The sequence below is a fragment of the Physella acuta genome, unplaced genomic scaffold (assembly GCF_028476545.2).
Source record: "Physella acuta isolate Inbredline_101_S28 unplaced genomic scaffold, ASM2847654v3 ptg000997l, whole genome shotgun sequence".
Lineage (NCBI taxonomy): Eukaryota > Metazoa > Mollusca > Gastropoda > Physidae > Physella > Physella acuta.
The window spans coordinates 59679-83571 of record NW_026732514.1 but is presented as its reverse complement, the minus strand read 5'-3'; the positions used below and the strand labels follow the sequence as shown (position 1 = coordinate 83571).

The 23893-nt window shown below is 35.5% G+C and overlaps 2 protein-coding genes across 3 annotated transcripts in view; one reads left to right on the top strand and one right to left on the bottom strand.

Annotated features, from left to right (window-relative positions):
• Positions 1–822: 822 nt before the first annotated feature.
• Positions 823–4888, top strand: LOC131954422 (vesicle-associated membrane protein 8). Its single transcript, XM_059318085.1, has 4 exons — positions 823–955; positions 2485–2624; positions 3614–3757; positions 4117–4888. Coding segments are annotated over exons 1-4 (402 nt in total). The 5' UTR covers positions 823–953; the 3' UTR covers positions 4233–4888.
• A 3298-nt stretch (positions 4889–8186) lies between these two features.
• LOC131954415 (uncharacterized) overlaps positions 8187–23893 on the bottom strand; it is a 28182-nt gene continuing 12475 nt past the window's right edge. The window contains exons 8-14 of one of the 2 annotated variants that reach the window (XM_059318076.1): positions 20479–20623; positions 18428–18558; positions 17350–17460; positions 16678–16810; positions 14389–14486; positions 13412–13585; positions 8187–8255 (exon numbers count right to left, since the gene is read on the bottom strand). In XM_059318076.1, the coding sequence (XP_059174059.1) occupies positions 8236–8255; positions 13412–13585; positions 14389–14486; positions 16678–16810; positions 17350–17460; positions 18428–18558; positions 20479–20623 (812 nt within the window). In that variant the 3' untranslated portion in view covers positions 8187–8235. Of the gene's footprint in view, positions 8256–13212; positions 13586–14388; positions 14487–16677; positions 16811–17349; positions 17461–18427; positions 18559–20478; positions 20624–23893 lie in introns of those variants that run through there. The other variant, XM_059318075.1, reaches the window with a different exon arrangement.

Below are 23893 nucleotides of genomic sequence, written 5' to 3'. Positions count from 1 at the left end.
GCTGCATGACAGATGGTCAGACGCGCCGTTATGGGCATACCATTTTAATAACAATTTTAATCTTCCTCGCTGTCAAGGATGGGCATGTCTGTTATTAAGAGGATATACTCTATCTTTAGATCCTTATGCAGCTATCAAATTCAATATAGACCTAGATCTAGATCTAATTCTAATTACTATTCCAAATAACGCGTTTGACATGTTTCTTTTTAAGAGGTATCAACTAAAATTCCTAGACATATACCAAATATTATTAATATTCATTAGGAAAACAAGCAGGTCTATGGACTATGAAATAATAGTGTAGTTCAATGTTTTTAATCATTTAACTACCCTGCCAGTGTCACGATGTTAGGGCAAAGTTGCAGGCAGCTCTTTTGTTTGGGCAGAGTTTCTTCCAGTCAACTCCCCTCTTCCCCCCCCCCCCCCCCCGAAGAAAGTCTATCGGCCCCTTGAACGAAATTTGTATAGAAAATATATACTTTTAATAGTGTCGTCCCCCCCGAAGAAAGTCTACCCCCCTCCCCCCGAAAATTTCAAGTGTCTCCCCCCCCCCCCCCCGGAGAAAAAAGTCTGGAAGAAACACTGCTTTTGGGGTCGACCCGCTGGCCGCTCCTCCTGTACATTGAATCTTCTTTCAAAATTTCTATTGGAGGTACCAAAAATATTAGGAGTTTGTTGGTAAGGTCAAGATAAAACATAGATCTAGGTCACTAGGTTCATTTAGTATTATTATAACTTCAGTTGCTTTATTTGTAGCTTTGTTAAAAAAAATATATATTTTGATTCGTATAGGTGTCCATTAGACGTTCCCATTTTTTAATTGTTTCAAGAATAATAACTCTAGTCTTAAAAGCTCAAAAAAGGTCAGCTGATTTTGACACAAATATATCCCTTCCTTCATCGAGAAATAATAGACCTCCATTAAATAATTCTTCAACTGTTTAAAAACAATGTAAGTACACTAGGCCTAAATAATTATTTTTAAAAATACGACATAGATTTAAACCTAATACTACTAATTACGAATAGACATAGGCCTATTTAAAATAGAAATAACTTACTTTAAAACTTTTTACGGTAATCTATCGTTTTGGGTACGTAAAATCGCCCGCGGCTATCAATGTACGAAAATGTTACCTCATTGTCAAGGCTGTAATAGAAGTATTTTGTCATATGTTTGTGTCAAATATTATAGATAAATGAATAATAAACCTAAATCAATGGCTAAATATATCAATATAGGCCAGAAATTAACTTTAAACAGCAGTGTCTGCAAGCAAGATTTGCTATATAAACAGCAGCCATTTGTAAAATAGAGTGACTTCCGCCTGAATCTTGCGCTATGGCTATATGTTTATAAAAATAAAACTTTAACAAGATGGCTGCTATAGTAAATGAGCATGGTTGCATCTGTTGGAAACATCGCTGGTGTTCATTTATTCCTGAAAAGTTTTAATTCAATTGTTTAAAAACAGGTACATAAATGAAACAAGGAAACATTTTTGTATTTTTCAAAACATAAATCCTCCTCAAAATGTGAAATAATTATTAAAATGTAAGGAGTCACCTGTTTTTCACATTACTAGTCGCTGGCGATTTTACGTACCTAAAACGATAGATTACCCTTTTTACTTAGTACTAAAAGTACTAACAGAATACACACTGAGTACACTAAGTCTTAGTGTACTCAGTGTATTCATGTTAAGTATTAAGTTATTAACTATTAATAATAATATTATTAATAAGTAAGTAATAGTCTGTTAAGACCACAGTTAAGTGTTAAGTGTTAGATAGATGGGTATTCGATCCAATACAAATTTAGTAATTTACTATTTACTAGTATTTACAAAACCAAGTCATAGCCATAGCACTCGCAGGACATAGCATGAGGGTAAAAGCTGCATGTAGATCACCACTTCATCTATTGAGGTTATAAAACCTGATTACTTATTAGGTTTTAGGGCGACTAAAACCCCTAAGCTACTGGTCTTGTGCTATCTCTCTACCACAGTAAATTAAATTCATCACCTTCTGTTGATTTACTTGATTAGCACATTTGTAAACAAAGGACGAGTCAGCTTTCAACAATGCTTTTAATTGACAAGCCAACTATTTTATATTAGACAGATGGCATATTTTAAATTGATTTACTCAAAATTATTGATTTTAAAAAAAAGCATGTTAAAAAACTATAAATAATCTAAATTAACCGTGTTTATTATATAATATTAGCCTATGAAAATCATTATTGTCATTACCTGGCTTAATTATCTTTCACCTTGATTTTTCTTTTTAAATGTTCAAAGCTCATTGTCTTGTCTAGTTTTATACCCAAAACTGAAAATTGTTCAACATGTTTGATATGTTACAATATTGATTTAAGAACATTTTTTTTGTTCCTTAGCTTTGTCTATCCCAATACACTTGATTCTGTTTTATTGTCACATCTTCTAAAAGTGTTGTCTGACTAATGTTTGACAGGGCTAGGGCTAGCACTGGGCGCAATGACCAACTTGACCATCTTCAGACAGAGGTTAGCGAAGTCACATCCCTACTGAAGGACAATGTGGAGAAAGTCTTACAGAGAGGGGAACGTATTGACACCCTACAAACTAGATCAGGTATGTTTGTGTGTGGGGAATCTATTGATACTCTACAAACTAGATCAGGTATGTTTGTATGTGGAATCTATTGATACTCTGCAAACTAGATCAGGTATGTTTGTATGTGGAATCTATTGATACTCTGCAAACTAGATCAGGTATGTTTGTGTGTGGGGAATCTATTGATACTCTACAAACTAGATCAGGTATGTTTGTATGTGGAATCTATTGATACTCTGCAAACTAGATCAGGTATGTTTGTATGTGGAATCTATTGACACTCTACAAACTAGATCAGGTATGTTTGTATGTGGAATGTATTGACACTCTACAAACTAGATCAGGTATGTTTGTATGTGGAATGTATTGACACTCTACAAACTAGATCAGGTATGTTTGTATGTGGAATGTATTGACACTCTACAAACTAGATCAGGTATGTTTGTATGTGGAATCTATTGACACTCTACAAACTAGATCAGGTATGTTTGTGTGTTGGAAATGTATTGATACTCTACAATTTAGATAGGTATATTTCTTTTTAAATGCAACTATAATCTAGTACATAGAGGTTAAAAAACAATTTTGGTAAACAAAATTAATGCTGATTGTGGTTCACAGGCTCTGATCCAAGCTAGCCTTACTATTGTCTTTATTAGATTATTTATGATTATCTTGTGCATAACTACCAACAACATTGTTTTCAAAGTTTTTAATTAGTAGGCCCTATATTATTTATATTTCCAGAACTTAACATTTTTGCTAATCAAATTAATGGAGAATTGTTTGAGTGATAATCAAGACATAATCATATTCAAATACATTATTGTTTATTAAAAATTATTAAAATCTCCAAAACAAACTCAAGAAATAATTTGGTTTTTTTTTTTTTGTTTTTTTTTAGTGATAAGTATAAATATATTTCTTTAAAAAAATTCACAGCTTACATATTTTCCACACATAAAACAAAGTGATTATTAATAAACTAATTTTTGTATATACTTTAGAGGACCTAGAATGCAATTCTAACAACTTTAAAAGATCAGCTGTACAGATAAGAAAGAAAATGTGGTGGAAAAACTGCAAGATGATGTGCATTTTAGGATCTGTGATTTTTCTAATCATTGCCATCATTATAATAATCATTCTTGGTAAGTGTATCAACATTATAATTAGTTTTGAAATTTTTACTACTGTTTTAGGTTTTTTTCAATAGTAAGATTTCTTCAAATTTTATTACAAGACAATTTTGAGTTCACAGCTGGGCTTTCAAACATGAGTATGAATTCTTACATTCTTTAAAATACATTTACTTTCAAACGTCTGAATGAAGTCTTGAATTTTTTTAAATACATGTACTTTTAAACTACAGAATGAAATCTTACATATTTTAAAATACATGTCCTTTCAAACTACAGGATGAAATCTTACATATTTTAAAATTCATGTACTTTCAAACTACAGGATGAAATCTAGCATATTTTAAAAATACATGTACCTCAAATTTCAGTTGAAACCAAGCCCTGGGAATCATCGTCCGGTCACCACAATGGCTCCAGTATTGCAGGAAAAGGATTGCACTGGACAACTAGCATTAGCCCTGTCAAAACGATTGATTCGTCATAAGAACTAAAAATACAATGTGTAAATACTTCCTTCATGACATTCCCATATTTACTCTGATAGTGTGGTAGCAGTTTAAAACATCTCAGAAGTTCAAAATTTTTGTTTTTTACATTGATAACATATGTTAGATTTACAGAATGTATACAGATATTTATTTTGTTATCGAAATAATTGATAGTGCTAGAACATACCTTTTTTGCATACAGTTTTTACTTATTTAATTTAGTTTATAAAGACGAACAATGCAAATTAATGAAAGTTTAAGCCAAATAATGCAGCTAGTATAGTTAGGAATTTGACACTATGAAAACTGATTTCTGCATCTGGTTCCTAGATGTTGAAGGTAAAGAGCTACCGAACTAATGGGGAAAGAAAAACTGTCATGTCTTATATAAAATGCTGCTAAATGTTTTTATTATGTCTGTGATAAATTATAAGCTTGGTAACTTTTTTTTTTCTTTTTATAAAAAAAGCAATTTATTCAAATCCGACATTATCCCGAATTTTTTCTTGTGTTTAAACTTGTTTTTGTGCAATCTTTATAAGTCACTTTCTATTTTAAATGCAGTATTAGGTCTACATTACTAACAAGTTATCTTAGCCCAGTGTTTCTTCCAGACTTTTTCTCCAGGGGGGAGTGGGGGGGATGATGACACTGTTAAATGTATATATTTTCTATATAAATTCCATTTCATTGGGGGGGGGGGGGGGGGTTAGACTTTTTTTGTGGGGGAGGGGGGGGGGGTGCTCTGCCCCCCGAAGAGATGCCTGGTAGAAACTTTGTCTTAGCCTAGTTCACTTTCATTCAATACATAGCCAGTCACTGGTGTCCTGTATAATCATCACCAAGTTAGACTAGAAAGTTCAAAAAATAACCAGACCATAAGCAAGGGAAACAACTCCCAACAACAGTTCACTTTGTGCAAGAATGTGAGCCACCCTGTTCTAAAGTTCTGTGTTTGTTTTGTTTTCCTTAATGTCTCTTGTGGGTGGTGTTTATATTTCAGCTGAGTGGAGAATATCTCCCATTTTAAATGAACTTAGTACAAACATAAGCTTTAAAACTACAATGTCATTTAAAATTGGAAAGTGACTTCTTTATATTTTTATGTAATTATTAAATTGTTACTTCATCAATGAAGATATAATTTTTCAATGAAGTCTTGTACACACTATTCGAATCATTGTTAATGTTTCTCCCATTATATTTTAATAAGGGTTTATCTGTAAATACTTTAAGAATAAATACTTTGCTAAAGGTATTTATATCCATTATTATTTCGTATATAATTTTTTATTGTTTCTTAAAAAAGCTAGCAAATTGTGAATTTTACTTTATGAACATTAAGCATTTGACCTTTTTAAGGCTTAGATGGCATTTTATTGCAATACTTTGTAAATGCTCCCATTCATATTGTAGTATTTAGGCATCCTTTGCTTCTGTTTAAGCATCATTTAAGGACTTCGTAGCAGTGTTCCCTTGCTCACAATGACATTATAGTACTTTGATCATGCTCACAAAGTAAGTGTAGTACTTGACCTATGTAGTACTTTACTCTTGCTCACATGGCAAGTGAATTAAAGTGATGGGTCAGTTATTCTGACCCATATTGACAGTTATTGTGACCCTATATAAACATTTCAATTAAGTTCAAGTTCAGCCACTCTAAAACACTCAGCTGTTAGTGTTTGTACCGTGACAAAAAACAACAAAGGAAGTAACGAATGCTTTGAGAGTACTATGTTCTAAGTGCCAACACATTTTGTTATAAATGTAATTCACAATGTTTCTACAACAATTTAATCATGTTATAATAATAATCCCAAATAATCTAATTTTTAACTAAATATTTTTATTTCTACTTAAGTTTTTTTTGTTTACATTTGCTTTGTTTTGATGTTTTTTTTTTAAAAAAGTCAATTATCTATACATCATATTGACAGACACAATTTGCAGTAATATTATCTGCGTTTTGTAATGATCAAAAGTTGTGCAACAAATGTTGAATAAAATCTTATAAAAACTTATTATATATTTTAAAATCATCTACTCTGATAAATTTACTTGTCATGTGTGTCCATGCACCAGACGCAGTATTGTTATTTGACCATTATAGTTTTTGTTATTGACCATTCTAGTTATTATATTGAGAAATGACATCTCTAAGCAGCACGCAATGTTTTCTATCCTTGAATAAATTTTTCTACCATCTGTTGCCCGGGCTTGTTTGTTGATAGCCTTCATAACTATTTTCATTGGGTTTAACTTTAAACGCATTTTTAAAAGAAATGTGGAAACTTTTGTTGTAATTTGTGATAAGAATTTAAACTAAATAAAATTTAGATGACGTATAATTGCGCATTTTAATAAATCACTCAGAAGAAGAAAATATAAATTCATTTTCTTTAGTGCATTGATTTAGGTATGAATTAACAATCTTAACACTATACACAGCCATCTGTACAATTTATATTGGTATATATTATCAATTCTTAATACTATGCAGTGGCGTAGCGAGGTCGGGTGTCACCCGGTGCGGCACTTAATGGTGTCACCCCCCAGAGGCGTAGCGACCCTTCCCGGGGAGAAACTTTCAAATTTTCGATTTGCACCCCCCCCCCCTCAAACTTTCGATTTGCACCCTCCACCTCAAGTTTTTCTCTAAACATTTTTCTATTTTTTGCCTTGGTGTCACCCCCCCCCCCCTAAATGGTGTCACCCGGTGCGGTCCGCCCCCCCCCCTCGCTACGCCTCTGATGCTATGCCCAGCCATTAGTAGGCTACAATTTAGGTATAAATTAACAATACTTATGCCCAGCCATTTGTATAATTTATACAGGTATAAATTATCAATTCTCATCTGGCAACTGAGATGAGTGGACAGTCGACAGGCCGTGGCATCACTAGTCATTTTACTCTAGCTATTTTTTTTCTAAACAGCAACATTCTAGCCATACCATAAAAGCTGGAGGTTGTTACCCTGAAATCTAAAAGTTTAATTCAAAACAAACGTGTAGACTTTAAACTTTTTATTTTAACTTTTTTGTTGTTTTCAATTCAGTATATTGGCTCTAAGTAAGTCAAATGTAATTTATTAAGGTAAAAATACCATACATATCTAATCGTTCACATCATTTGAAAAAAAAAACAACGAAAGGAACAACTCTGAAAATCACAATCTATTTTTTTAGCGCAATTTCCATACGGACAATTGCGATTATTAACTCGTCATTTCTGGATGGATGGATGGATGTGTGTCCGCAGCTTTAAGTGGTATCTCCTCCTCAACGAAGCAATATCGAGGACTAGTTCCAAAAGCAAATATGTTAAGCAAGTTCCAAGGATGATTGTGGGCCAAAAAATTCCCGGAATTCCTTCCTGGATTTCCCGGAAAAGCCAAAAAAACCCTCGAAAAAAATGCAGTTTTTTGCCCATATCTCGGCAACCAGACCACTTAGCGACTTGAAACATTTACCAATCGATTCAAAACCTCGAAAAAAATGCAGTTTTTTTGCCCATATCTCGGCAACCAGACCACTTAGCGACTTGAAACATTTACCAATCGATTCCTGCCATAATTTTGAACAATATTGCCAAGAAAGTTTTCAAAAATATACTTTCGTTCGGTCACAAAAAATTAATTAAGAATTTTTAAACTGAGCATCGTGTAGGCCTAGGATGACATTTTTAATTTAAACTGAGCATCGTGTAGGTTTTTAGCGCAAAAAAATATCCTTAGCTTGTTTTACAAAATTTATCTTAGCTTTCAATAAGGTTGTTTGAAATATTAATAATATTGCTATTTCTATTCCATCGCCAACAATTTAGTGAAAAGTTATAACATTCGGAACTTAGTAAAAAAAATAAAAAATAAACAACAACAGTAAAACACGATGTTTTTAATTTTTGTGTTCTCCGCTAGTCACGTCGAACATATTTATTTCAATGTTTTGGCTGATGCTAAAGCAGAGATTAGTTTAAGACGACCAACTTCAGACTTCATTATTTCAGCATAAAAAATTCTAGGAAAATGAGATATTATTGCATTATCATCAGAGATATACTAAAATTCACTGCCAACCTACAAGAATGGAATACAATAAACACTGCTTTTACACTTCCGACATGTATACTTTATACAGTTAAAAAACCTCGCAAAAAGTTAATGTTATATAAAAATATTTTCCCTACGGAACTTGTATACTTATTACTTACTTGTTGCGAGTTTTTTTCTAGTCTCTTCTGGACATGTATAGTATACATGTTGCAAGTGTAAACGCGGTCTGACCCACTTTAATAATAGATAACAGATTGCTATCCTGCAGGTAGCAGTGCCAATAGACTGGAAAAGTGGTTCCAAAAGTGGTTCCACTTTGTGTTGCCAGAAAGCATATTTTTGAACCAAAATTGAATATTTTAAAATATTTGTGAAATAAGTACAAAGTCACTTCCGGTTTTACTAAAGCTAAAAATATTTAAACACAAAATTACTAATAATATAATAGTAATTTACAAAACATTTTAATTTGGATTAGTATAGTCAGGGTGTTGTGGTGAAAGGGGATGTTATATTATTTAATATAAATAAACTACTAGGTTATATTCGATTGTAATAATAAGTAAAGCGTAATTAATATCAACAGTTTAATATAGGCCTAATCAATCTAGATCGACCTCTGACTATGGGGTCATCTATTAACGATGCCAGACACCCCCCTTCCCCAAAAAAGTAAACCTAAGCCCCCCCCCCCCCCCCTATTGCAGCGATTTTCATAAAATATTTAGACCTATGGGCTTTTCCAACATTCAATGTAGGCCTATTGATTAATTATTTTATAACAATTTATAAAACAACTTTTAATAATGCAAGTAAAGGCTTAGATTCAGTTTCTTAACATGAGCGTTTGTTGAACATTGAAAAGTGTCATCTTACTTTCTGAACCCCCTCCCGCCCTTGACACAAAGGTCCAAATCTCCCCCACCACCTCAAAGTCTGATGGACGACCACTACAGCATTTTGCTATTATTTATAGGATATTCATTAATTAGTCATACAAACCCAATTACATTTGTTGCTGTGATGGTATCTCTGTCATTACAATTATTAAATAGTTTATCTTAAATAAAAAATAAAATGTATCAAGTGGTAAGGAAGGGATTAAATATGGAATAGAAAATGAATCATAATCGTCTTGAAAGAGTTCATCTATCTTAAATGAGTAGACGTGTGTACACCGTGCTAACAAAGGCGTCCAACTAACTAAACAGCCGAACTTTGGACATAAATAAATACAGGAAAACAAATGTAGTGTTAAAAATTTATTTAATACAAAACCTAACCCCTAATTATAGCAATGTTAAACACAAAATAGGGTCTACCTCTAGTCGTCCGCGTTAAATATAATGAACATGATCCTCTATTCTGGTTATACATTTTAAATTATTTTTTTTCAAAGTGTAAAAACGAACCGGAGTGGACCCCCCCCCCCCCAAGTCAAACTTGACTTTAAACGACCCATGTACAAGCGATTGAAGGGAAACGAAAAGTCACAGGAAAAAGTCACGAGAAAAAAAAAACTAAAAAAAAACACAGGAAAAAAAACCACAGAAAAAAATACAGGAAAAAAAACAGAGGTAAAAAAAAAACACAAGAAAAAAAAAATCACAAGAAAAAAAAAATCACAAGAAAAAAAAATACAGAAAAAAAAAACACAGGAAAAAAAACCACAGAAAAAAAAATACAGGAAAAAAAACAGGGAAAAAAACAGGAAAAAAAAAACGCAGGGAAAAAAAACAGAAAAAAGTCACACATTTTTATTTGCATGGAATTTGTTAATACTCGTAAGTCTTCAGAAAGAGCTAATCAACATACGATTATTTAAATGTAACGTAAACATTATTGATATATGTTCTTATGTTGTATTAGTATGGTAACACACGTAAAAAATATCAAGTCTGTAGTATTCTGGTTTCAATTCCGTTTTAGAATAGAATTAAGTAGAATGTTCCAACCTCAGATTTCATCAAGTTTTGAAAATACAATCTTTGAAATCAGCGTGAAATGGGAAAAAGGCATAGTTAATATGATTAGTTGTCCTGAACTCGTCACAACAATATTCCAGCCACCGTTACTGCCCACATTTATCACGCTCATTACATCGCAAAGTAATGGATCCAAACAAAAAGCCGACAGGTTACAAAGGATGTCGTTGAAAGCAAGAATACACAATGCCGAAAGACGAGAGCCCTACGACGAAAACAAGCCACAAAACACGACGTTTCTTTTCTAACTAGTTTTTCTACCAGGTAATCAAATCAATATGTTTCACGATTGGAGGCTGATGTGGAAATTGTCTTTTGTACTCTCGGTTATTGTGAAGATCAAAGTCGGATTATTATGAAAAGCAATAATGCTTTTACAGATTTTAAATAATTTACTATAAACACCACCCAAAATATCTACAGTTGTTAACGAATAAATCAAAATATTTCTTAATACACATTTTAGACTTTTTTTCTGTGACTTTATTTCTATGACTTTTTGTCCTATGTGATTTTTTGTTGTTATTTTTTTCCTGTGAGTTTTTTTCCGTTCACCGTAGAAGCGGAACACAACACGAATTGCAACATTGGTGGTCTAAACTTAATCTAAAGAGTCGACTACACATACTTGCTACAGATAGTACATTAGAAACACATACTACAGAGTCGACTAGACACACTTGCTACTGCGAGTCGACTAGACACACTTGCTACAGAGAGTCGACTAGACACACTTGCTACAGAGAGTCGACTAGACACACAAGCTACAGAGAGTCGACTAGATACACAAGCTACAGAGAATTAATTAGAAACACATACTACAGAGTCGACTGGACACACTTTCTACTGAGAGTCGACTACACACACTTGCTACAGAGAGTCGACTAGATACACAAGCTACAGAGAATTAATTAGAAACAAATACTACAGAGTCGACTAGACACACTAGATACAGAGAGTAGACTAGACACACTAGCAACAGAGAGTTAATTAGAAACACATACTACAGAGTCGACTAGACACACTTGCTACAGAGAGTCGACTAGACACACTAGCTACAGAGAGTCGACTAGACACACTAGCTACAGAGAGTCGACTTAATAAACTTGTTACAAAGAGTAGACTAGACACACTTGCTACAGAGAGTCGACTAGACACACTTGCTACAGAGAGTCGACTAGACACACTAGCTACAGAGAGTCGACTAGACACACTAGCTACAGAGAGTCGACTTAATAAACTTGTTACAGAGAGTCGACTCGACACACTTGCTACAGAGAGTCGACTAAACACACTAGCAACAAAGAGTTAATTAGAAACACATACTACAGAGTCGACTAGACACACTTGCTACAGAGAGTCGACTAGACACACTTGCTAAAGAGAGTAGACTAGACACACTAGCAACAGAGAGTTAATTAGAAACACATACTACAGAGTCGACTAGACACACTTGCTACACAGAGTCGACTAGACACACTTGCTACAGAGAGTTAATTAGAAACACATACTACAGAGTCGACTAGAGACACTTGCTACAGAGAGTCGACTGGACACACTTGCTACAGAGAGTCGACTGGACATACTTGCTACAGAGAGTCGACTAGACACACTTGCTACAGAGAGTCGACTAGACACACTTGCTACAGAGAGTCGACTAGACACACTTGCTACAGAGAGTAGACTAGACACACTAGCAACAGAGAGTTAATTAGAAACACATACTACAGAGTCGACTAGACACACTTGCTACAGAGAGTCGACTAGACACACTAGCAACAGAGAGTTAATTAGAAACACTTGCTACAGAGAGTCGACTAAACATACTAGCCACAGAGGGTTAACTAGAAACACTTGCAATAGAGAGTTTACTAGACACACTTGCTACAGAGAGTTAACTAGAAACACATACTACACTTGCTATAGAGAGTTGAAAAGAAACACTTCCTATAGAGAGTCGACTAGACACACTTGCTACAGAGAGTCGACTAGACACACTTGCTACAGAGAGTCCACTAGACACACTTGCTACAGAGAGTATACTAGACGCACTTGCTACAGAGAGTCGACCAGACATACTAGCTACTGAGAGTTAACTAGAAACATTTGCAACAGAGAGTCGACTAGACACACTTGCTACAGAGAGTTAATTAGAAACACAAACTACAGAGTCGACTAGTCACACTTGCTACAGAGAGTTAATTAGAAACACAAACTACAGAGTCGACTAGACACACTTGCTACAGAGAGTCGAACAGACACACTTGCTACAGACAGTCGACTAGACACACTTACTACAGAGAGTCGACTAGACACACTTGCTACAGACAGTCGACTAGACACACTTGCTACAGAGAGTCGACTAGACACACTTACTACAGAGAGTCGACTGGACACACTTGCTACAGACAGTCGACTAGACACACTTGCTACAGAGAGTCGACTGGACACACTTGCTACAAAGAGTCGACTGGACACACTTGCTACAGAGAGTCGACTAGACACACTTGCTACAGAGAGTCGACTAGACACACTTGCTACAGAGTGTCGACTAGACCCACTTGCTACAGAGAGTCGACTGGACACACTTGCTACAGAGAGTCGACTAGACACACTTGCTACAGAGAGTTAATTAGAAACACATACTACAGAGTCGACTAGAGACACTTGCTACAGAGAGTCCACTAGACACACTTGCTACAGAGAGTTAATTAGAAACACATACTACAGAGTCGACTAGAGACACTTGCTACAGAGAGTAGACTAGACACACTTGCTACAGAGAGTTAATTAGAAACACATTCTACAGAGTCGACTAGAGACACTTGCTACAGAGAGTTGACTAGACACACTTGCTACAGACAGTCGACTAGACACACTTGCTACAGAGAGTCGACTAGACACACTTGCTACAGAGAGTCGACTGGACACACTTGCTACAGAGAGTCGACTAGACACACTTGCTACAGAGAGTCGACTAGACACACTTGCTACAGAGAGTCGACTAGACACACTTGCTACAGAGAGTCGACTGGACACACTTGCTACAGAGAGTCGACTAGACCCACTTGCTACAGAGAGTCGACTAACATCCATAAACACAAGAACCAAAGTGAAAGGCCCCGCCGAGCCGTACCGCTGTCAGTTTTTGGAATCTCTACGTCTGGTGCGACACACACATCTACCATTCGGTTATTGTCATCTAAGTTTAACTCGTCATAATCTGCCGTCTGCCATGGAAGGTCAAACTCCTCCTCAGCTTCAACCTCTTCTTCATTGGGAGGACATTCCTCAACTTGGGGATTATGAGCTAGGTGTGAAAAAAATAAGTTAAGTGAAAATTCAGGACATTTATTATTTGTTTTGTTTAATTTTCTAGCTAAACGGTAAATAATAAATCTGAGCGAGTGTGTGAAAAATCTAAATACATTTCTTAGATATTCACATTGAATATTGTTATTTTTAATGATAGCGCAAAATAATTTTTGTCAATTTTTCTCTTAATCGGCTAGTCATCATATGTTGAAAGCATGCTCGCATCATTTAACATCAGATTAGCATAATTTTTTAACCACCATTTCACATTGCTTGATACGACATTTCAAAGAAACCCCGCCCGCCCCATCCCAAAAAGTTTTTTTAAAAAGTAACTGATAGTAATCGTCTAATTTTAAAATAACTTTAGAATAATTAAAGAGATGAAAAGACTTAAAATTGTGTTAAATATAAGTTATTTAATTCGAGAAAATAATTTCTAGAAAGCTGAAATAAAGAGGATAAAAAAGTTATGTTACCAGAGAAACGATCTTTCCCAGAAAAAAAAAGTTATGTTACCAGAGAAACGATCTTTCCCAGAAAAAAAAAGTTATGTTACCAGAGAAACGATCTTTCCCAGAAAAAAAAGTTATGTTACCAGAGAAACGATCTTTCCCAGAAAAAAAAGTTATGTTACCAGAGAAACGATCTTTCCCAGAAAAAAAAAGTTATCTTACCAGAGAAACGATCTTTCCCAGAAAAAAAAAAGTTATGTTACCAGAGAAACGATCTTTCCCAGAAAAAAAAAGTTATCTTACCAGAGAAACGATCTTTCCCAGAAAAAAAAAGTTATGTTACCAGAGAAACGATCTTTCCCAGCTAGAAACCAGCTGATCCCACATAGTTTAAATTCAGACGGCAACAGAGACAAGTCCCACTCGTCACACTTCTCTTTGCTGACGTACAGGAGGAAAAAGACTAATTAGTTTACTAAATGAAATATCCAAATATAAGAGTAAATAGATAAAATTTCACAGGCATTACTTATCTTGCGATTTTTTTTATTAAGCGCACTATGCTGTAGGGCAGGGGTCTCCAAACTTTTCAGCCCGAGGGCCGCATTAACTATCAAATATCAGTTCAGGGGCCAGTTTCTCAGCCATCTATTTGGGGTGGTGGCCCCGAAAAACGTCTACTACTCCCCCACCCCAACGAAATATAATTTATATAGAAATATATACAAATTTCAACACAATCGAGGTCCATGTTTGCTCTCAAATTACTCTTCACGTATTTCATTTTAGAAAAATGTTTGTTCATACAAGTATGTTGTTCCAAAATGTGAAAGGTACTTCGATGCAAAATTTTAATATTAGGAAAGTCTTCCATGGGCAAAACTGTAATTCAATGACCCCTAGCTGCAGTTCATTTGGGCAACTGGCCACATTTGCTTCAAATGAGTTTTGAAACTGTCTCACTTCTTCTGCCTTTAAATCCAAGTCAGAAAACCGCTACTGCAGCTGGAGGTCTTTGATGATCTCGCATGCAAATGACGTGGGGAACTCAGTGGTTGCTTCAGCCGTAAAGACCTTGCAATGCTGAAAGTGTGTCAAGTTGTTAGCCTGTACTTGTTCCAAAAACATGACAAGTTTGGATCTAAAGGTCTTAAGGTGGGTGTATAGATCAGAAACTAGATCTCTCTTGGAGTTTTAGGTTCAGAAAAATAAAAATGTCTAGTTGTGTCTGCATTAGAGGCCAATTTCTATACCCACTCTTCATCAGACCTTAATGGCTGTGGCTTGCCTTTACTCTCCATGAAGTAACCTATTTCCTTTCTTAACTTAAATACTCTACTTAGAGCTTTCTCACAAATTGACCATCTTAATGCTGTGTAATATGGTTAATCTTGCGATTCCATGTTTTTTTTTTTTTGACATGTCTCTGAACTTTCTGTGACGGTATGAAATTAACTATCTTCACCACAGGATTCAGTACACTGTTAATGTCCAAAGCTTGCTGGTGAATAATTCAGTGCAGGAACATTGGTTGTAGAATGTTTTTCTCATTCGCTTGTCCAACCAAACCTTTCTTTGTTCCACTCTTGTACTTTCCTCCATCAATTGTCAGGCAACTGAGGTTAGTCCAGTCCAAGTTACAATCAGCAAATATTTTTTAGCTCATGGAATTTATCCTCACCGGTAACAGTGCCATACATGTTGTGTAGGGAAGCCAGCTCTTGTGTTCATGTCTATATTCACACCTCTAATGAACACAAGTAGTTAAAAGGTAGAAGAGCTGTCCAGCGACTCATCCATTTGAAATTGAAAAATGGCGAAACTTGATGCATTTTTCGCGATTTGAGCCATGATGTTTTCACCAATGTCTGCGACACGGCGGTCAATTGTATTTGAACCCAAAGCCATATTTTCAAATTGATTTCAATTTTCTGGGCAAAGTTCCTCTGCAATCTCCAACAAACATTTTTTTTCTGTGGACAAAAAGAGCTCAGCGGGCCGGATGAGAGGACGTCGCGGGCCGCATTCGGCCCGCGGGCCGTAGTTTTGAGACCCCTGCTGTAGGGTGTCATTTTAGTAAGTTTTAATTTTATTCAGGGAATGACATTGACAAAAATGTTTTTGTCCTTGTCAACAATAATAAAATTATCTCATTGAGCAGGGGAGACTGGGTCGCCTGGACAGCGGAAAAATTCCGATAGGTCGCAAGGAAAAAGTTCCGGTAGTCAGTAGGATCAATGTTTTAAAAGGTATGTTAATGCTTTGATTTTTAAAAAAATTCTATACTTAACTAAGCTTTTCAATGTGTCGTTTTCTTATTATTGTATATTGCAATTTGTAAAGTAACCGGATTCTTCATGGCTATCTTTCCCTGGGTACGGTTTGAAAAAATTTAAGTGCGGCAAGGGCCGATTTTAATAATTTTCCGGGCCGCTTGGATACAACCAGTCCACACCTACTCAGAGTTTACTTATGTAATATCGTTAATATTAATTTACTACTGCATGAAATCACACTTGTTCTACTTTTAATTTTGCTCTCTACATCTTTGCCCCCAGTATGCTTATTCTTTAAAATAAAATTCGTATACTATACAAAAACAGGATTTTGCAGAAAGAAAACCGAAACAAACCATCCTTTAGCGAAGGGGTTTTCTGCCAAAAAATATCTGTGAGTAAACAGCAGGATGTAGTAATGAACAGGGGTTTCACCAAGCTGCTGAATGTCGCTGTAATCCTTGAAGATTGTATACTCTTCCGGATTTTCTAACATACGAAACAGAAAAGAAAACAATGCATTTCAACGTTGAGGAATAACAGGAAAATGTGAAAAAATAAACCAATGCTTCAACACTACGCTATTTCGTTTTGAGTTTCTGCTTCGCCCTATCTAGATCTAAGGTAACAGTCTTAAAATAAAATTTACAGAATCTTTAGTCATGTACGCATTAGATCTGGGTGGAGAGACATTATAGAATATACTGATATTAAAGATAATGTAGTCAGCACTCTTCCCAGCCGCCTTAGATTCCCTAAATTAAGCCAGGTACTCATTAGAGCTGGGTGGCCTCAGAGACATTATAGAATATTCTGATATTAAAGATAATGTGGTCAGCACTTTTCCCAGCCGCCTTAGCTTTCCTAACTTTAGTCAGGTACGCATTAGAGCTGGATGGACTCAGATACATTAAAGAGTATATTGATAACAAAATCAACATCCGAAAATGGCTGTGCTTTTTTTAAAAAATCCTGGCTAACGTTTCTTTGTACGAACTCTTCGTCTATTTGAGTAAACATGTACTCACGTGGCGCCCTTATGTTGGCATAAAACATGTGCCCTGCTGGGTGCACGTGGGGACCCTCGGTCACGTGCCCATCAGGGGACACCACCAGGACAGAGTAGTACCTGGCCAGTACTGGGGAAAGTTTGAATGTTAGGCTTGGTCAATAAACCACACCAGGCTGTTAGGAGGATTTCTACCCCCCCCCCAACCTAATTGCCACACGTCGTTACACCAACAGCCAAAATCTCTGTGAAGAGACATTTCGGAGATCCGCCATACCCGGATAAATTAATAAAATAAAAAAATAATGCTGAAGCACTATGTTATTTTTTTTCTTGAAAAAGATATGCATTCTACGACACATTTGTCAGAAGTAGCCCCCCTCCCCCTCCCCACCTTTCCGCTCTAGTCACAAAAGATTGGCCCCACCCCTATTCCTAAAAATGTTTTTTTTCCAGTCATTTTCTCCCCGAAGGCAGTCTTTCTTTCGGAATTTTTTTCTCGGGAAGGGGGCACCTTAAACTTTCTCAAAGGGCGAGGGGAGGGGGGGAGAGGGGGAGGACACTGATAGAAGTATATATTTTCTATATAAAATATATACTTTTTCTACCTAGTCCCCCTCCCCACCCCCTTTCCCCAAAGACATACCCGAGGGGCATTTGAAACTTCCAGGTAAGGGAGGGGGGATGGGATTGGTGGGATTGGGGCGGTGGATGGGCTCCGATTGCCCGAAAGAAACCCTATAGGCAACTGACGTGTTATTTGTGGGGCTAGTTTTTTTTTGTTGAAGTAATGTAGTTTTGTATAAATGTTAACCAAATTAAAAAAACAATCGAATGAAGTCTTTCTAAAGTATTATATTTAGAATTAGGGATATTATAGGGCTACAGATAAATTATAGGAACAGTATCAGGAGACCAACGAAAATGTATTTAATTACAATAATTTTTTTTGTAGTTGTCATTAAATATTATCTATGGACGGCATTTCAGAAAAATAAATGCGATTTTTATTTTTGCTATTTAGTTACCAAAAAAGAAAAAAAAAAGAATACGTTCATCTATGATACAGTTAAATAATAAATGATAAAAATGAATACCTCCATAATAATAGTGAGTGACAGCTATTTCGATATTTAGTCTCCAGTAATGCAACTTGTATATGTCCGATATCTTCATGTTACTGTCGACTTGATAGTTGTCTCCCGGTCGAGGGCGGAACTCAAATGCCCTGATGATCACATACACATAGAAAACAGAAGAAAAACTTAGACACACACACACACATATATATATATATATATATATATATATATATATATATATATATATATATATATATATATATATATATATATATATATATATATATATATATATACATATACATATATATATATACATATATATATATATATATATATATATATATATATATATATATATATATATATATATATATATATATACATATATATATATATATATATATATATATATATATATATATATATATATATATATATATATATATATATATATATACTTATGTCCCTGGGCGCCGACCTTAAGGGGTGCCAAAATGGGTTGGAAAAACAGTTTGAAGGGGAGGAAGGGGGGGGGGGGGGGTTTGCAAATCGAAAGTCTGCTCCGGGCGCCGGGAAGGGTCGCTACGCCTCTGACTAGCACTAATAGAGTCAGCTGGCTAGTTTTTATAACCCTGGGTCATTCAGTCGGTGAACCTGGGTCATTCAGTCCTACTAACCCTGGGTCATTCAGTCCTACTAACCCTGGGTCATTCAGTCCTACTAACCCTGGGTCATTCAGTCCTACTAACCCTGGGTCATTCAGTCCTACTAACCCTGGGTCATTCAGTCCTACTAACCCTGGGTCATTCAGTCCTACTAACCCTGGGTCATTCAGTCCTACTAACCCTGGGTCATTCAGTCCTACTGACCCTGGGCCATTCAGTCCTACTAACCCTGGGTCATTCAGTACTACTAACCCTGGGTCATTCAGTCCTACTAACCCTGGGTCATTCAGTCGGTGAACCTGGGTCATTCAGTCCTACTAACCCTGTGTCATTCAGTCCTACTAACCCTGGGTCATTCAGTCCTACTAACCCTGGGTCATTCAGTCCTACTAACCCTGGGTCATTCAGTCCTACTGACCCTGGGTCATTCAGTCGGTGAACCTGGGTCATTCAGTCCGACTAACCCTGGGCCATTCAGTACTACTAACCCTGGGTCATTAGTCCTACTAACCCTGGGTCATTCAGTCCTACTAACCTGGGTCATTCAGTCCTACTAACCCTGGGTCATTCAGTCCTACTAACCCTGGGTCATTCAGTCCTACTAACCCTGGGTCATTCAGTCCTACTAACCCTGGGTCATTCAGTCGGTGAACCTGGGTCATTCAGTCCTACTAACCCTGGGTCATTCAGTACTACTAACCCTGGGTCATTCAGTCCTACTAACCCTGGGTCATTCAGTCTTACTAACCCTGTGTCATTCAGTCCTACTAACCTGGGTCATTCAGTCCTACTAACCCTGGGTCATTCAGTCCTACTAACCCTGGGTCATTCAGTCCTACTAACCCTGGGTCATTCAGTTCTACTAACCCTGGGTCATTCAGTCCTACTAACCCTGGGTCATTCAGTCATACTAACCCTGGGTCATTCAGTCCTACTAACCCTGGGTCATTCAGTCCTACTAACCCTGGGTCATTCAGTCGGTGAACCTGGGTCATTCAGTCCTACTAACCCTGGGTCATTCAGTCCTACTAACCCTGGGTCATTTAGTCCTACTAACCCTGGATCATTTAGTCCTACTAACCCTGGGTCATTTAGTCCTACTAACCCTGGGTCATTCAGTCCTACTAACTAACCCTGGGTCATTCAGTACTACTAACCCTGGGTCATTCAGTCGGTGAACCTGGGTCATTCAGTCCTACTAACCCTGGGTCATTCAGTACTACTAACCCTGGGTCATTCAGTCGGTGAACCTGGCTCATTCAGTCCTACTAACCCTGGGTCATTCAGTCCTACTAACCCTGGGTCATTCAGTCCTACTAACCCTGGGTCATTCAGTCCTACTAACCCTGGGTCATTCAGTCCTACTAACCCTGGGTCATTCCGCCCTATTCAACTTACCTGGCAACCACTCGAGACTCGCATGCCGAGGTTCTATACGGTACAGTCCTGGTGAAAAGCGCGAAGAAGAACAAGTTCACGTATGTGTTTATATCTTCCGGGTTAAAGTTCAAGAATGTTATCTGAGGTTTAATCTCTGCTGCGTCTGTATTTTGATTTTCATAAAACACAAAAACAATTAGAATTTTTTATTTTAAAAAATCGAATCGAGTGCTTATTACTTTTAAGAAAACTATGTAATCTTTATCAAATTAAAAATCTGAACACAAAATTCAATAAAATATTTGTTTTCCTATTATTACGGAGTTCAAGTTAAATTTAGACGACGCAGATTTGTATAGCTTCAACTCCTGTCGACACATTAGTAAAGTAAGGTTGAAATGTAAAGCATCGACGAGGCGTTAAGTAATAACCTACAGAAAATGTATGCTGCCGTTTACAAAGAGTGTATACTGCCGTTCAAAGAAAATGTATACTGCCGTTTACAAAAAGTTTATAGTGCCGTTAACAGAAAATTTATACTGCCGTTCAAAGAAAATGTATACTGCCGTTTACAAAAAGTTTATACTGCCGTTAATAGAAAATTTATACTGCCGTTAATAGAAAATTTATACTGCCGTTAATAGAAAATTTATACTGAAGTTAATAGAAAATTTATACTGCCGTTAATAGAAAATTTATACTGCCGTTAATAGAAAATTTATACTGCCGTTAATAGAAAATTTATACTGCCGTTAATAGAAAATTTATACTGAAGTTAATAGAAAATGTATACTGCCGTTAATAGAAAATTTATACTGCCGTTAATAGAAAATTTATACTGCCGTTAATAGAAAATTTATACTACCGTTAATAGAAAATTTATACTGCCGTTAATAGAAAATTGATACTGAAGTTAATAGAAAATTCATACTGCCGTTTATAATAATTTACACTGCCGTTAAAAAAATGTATGCCGTAAACAGAAAATGTATACTGCAGTAAACAGAAAATGTATACTGCAGTAAACAGAAAATGTATACTGCAGTAAACAGAAAATGTATACTGCCGATTACAGAAAATGTATACTGCCGATTACAGAAAATGTATACTGCAGTAAACAGAAAATGTATACTGCAGTAAACAGAAAATATATACTGCAGTAAACAAAAAATGTATACTGCAGTAAACAGAAAATGTATACTGCAGTAAACAGAAAATGTATACTGCCGTAAACAAAAAATGTATACTGCCGATTACAGAAAATGTATACTGCAGTAAACAGATGTATACTGCCGTAAACAAAAAATGTATACTGACGATTACAGAAAATGTATACTGCAGTAAACAGAAAATGTAGACTGCAGTAAACAGAAAATGTATACTGAAGTTAACAGAAATAGTATACTGCCGTAAACAGAAAATGTATACTGCAGTAAACAGAAAATGTATTCTGCCGTAAACAAAAAATGTATACTGCCGATTACAGAAAATGTATACTGCAGTAAACAGAAAATGTATACTGCCGTAAACAAAAATTGTATACTGCCGATTACAGAAAATGTATACTGCAGTAAACAGAAAATGTATACTGCCGTAAACAGAAAATGTATACTGCAGTAAACAAAAAATGTATACTGCAGTAAACAGAAAATGTATACTGCAGTAAACAGAAAATGTATACTGCAGTAAACAGAAAATGTATACTGCAGTAAACAGAAAATGTATACTGAAGTTAACAGAAAATGTACACTGCAGTAAACAGAAAATGTATACTGCCGTAAAAAGAAAATGTATACTGCAGTAAACAGAAAATGTATACTGCAGTAAATAGAAAATGTATACTGCAGTAAACAGAAAATGTATACTGCAGTAAACAGAAAATGTATACTGCAGTAAACAGAAAATGTATACTGCAGTAAACAGAAAATGTATACTGCAGTAAACAGAAAATGTATACTGCAGTAAACAGAAAATGTATACTGCAGTAAACAGAAAATATATACTGCCGATTACAGAAAATGTATACTGCAGTAAACAGAAAATGTATACTGCCGATTACAGAAAATGTATACTGCAGTAAACAGAAAATGTATACTGCAGTAAACAGAAAATGTATACTGCAGTAAACAGAAAATGTATACTGCAGTAAACAGAAAATGTATACTGCAGTAAACAGAAAATGTATACTGCCGATTACAGAAAATGTATACTGCAGTAAACAGAAAATGTATACTACCGTAAACAAAAAATGTATACTGCAGTAAACAGAAAATGTATACTGAAGTTAACAGAAAATGTATACTGCAGTAAACAGAAAATGTATACTGCAGTAAACAAAAAATGTATACTGCAGTAAACAGAAAATGTATACTGCCGCTTACAGAAAATGTATACTGCCGTAAACAAAAAATGTATACTGCCGATTACAGAAAATGTATACTGCAGTAAACAGAAAATGTATACTGCCGTAAACAAAAAATGTATACTGCCGATTACAGAAAATGTATACTGCAGTAAACAGAAAATGTATACTGCCGTAAACAAAAAATGTATACTGCAGTAAACAGAAAATGTATACTGAAGTTAACAGAAAATGTATACTGCAGTAAACAGAAAATGTATACTGCAGTAAACAAAAAATGTATACTGCAGTAAACAGAAAATGTATACTGCCGCTTACAGAAAATGTATACTGCCGTAAACAAAAAATGTATACTGCCGATTACAGAAAATGTATACTGCAGTAAACAGAAAATGTATACTGCCGTAAACAAAAAATGTATACTGCAGTAAACAGAAAATGTATACTGAAGTTAACAGAAAATGTATACTGCAGTAAACAGAAAATGTATACTGCAGTAAACAGAAAATGTATACTGCAGTAAACAGAAAATGTATACTGCAGTAAACAGAAAATGTATACTGCAGTAAACAGAAAATGTATACTGCCGATTACAGAAAATGTATACTGCAGTAAACAGAAAATGTATACTGCAGTAAACAGAAAATGTATACTGCAGTAAACAGAAAATGTATACTGCAGTAAACAGAAAATGTATACTGCAGTAAACAGAAAATGTATACTGCAGTAAACAGAAAATGTATACTGCAGTAAACAGAAAATGTATACTGCCGATTACAGAAAATGTATACTGCAGTAAACAGAAAATGTATACTACCGTAAACAAAAAATGTATACTGCAGTAAACAGAAAATGTATACTGAAGTTAACAGAAAATGTATACTGCAGTAAACAGAAAATGTATACTGCCGTAAACAGAAAATGTATACTGCAGTAAACAGAAAATGTATACTGCAGTAAACAGAAAATGTATACTGCAGTAAACAGAAAATGTATACTGCAGTAAACAGAAAATGTATACTGCAGTAAACAGAAAATGTATACTGCAGTAAACAAAAAATGTATACTGCA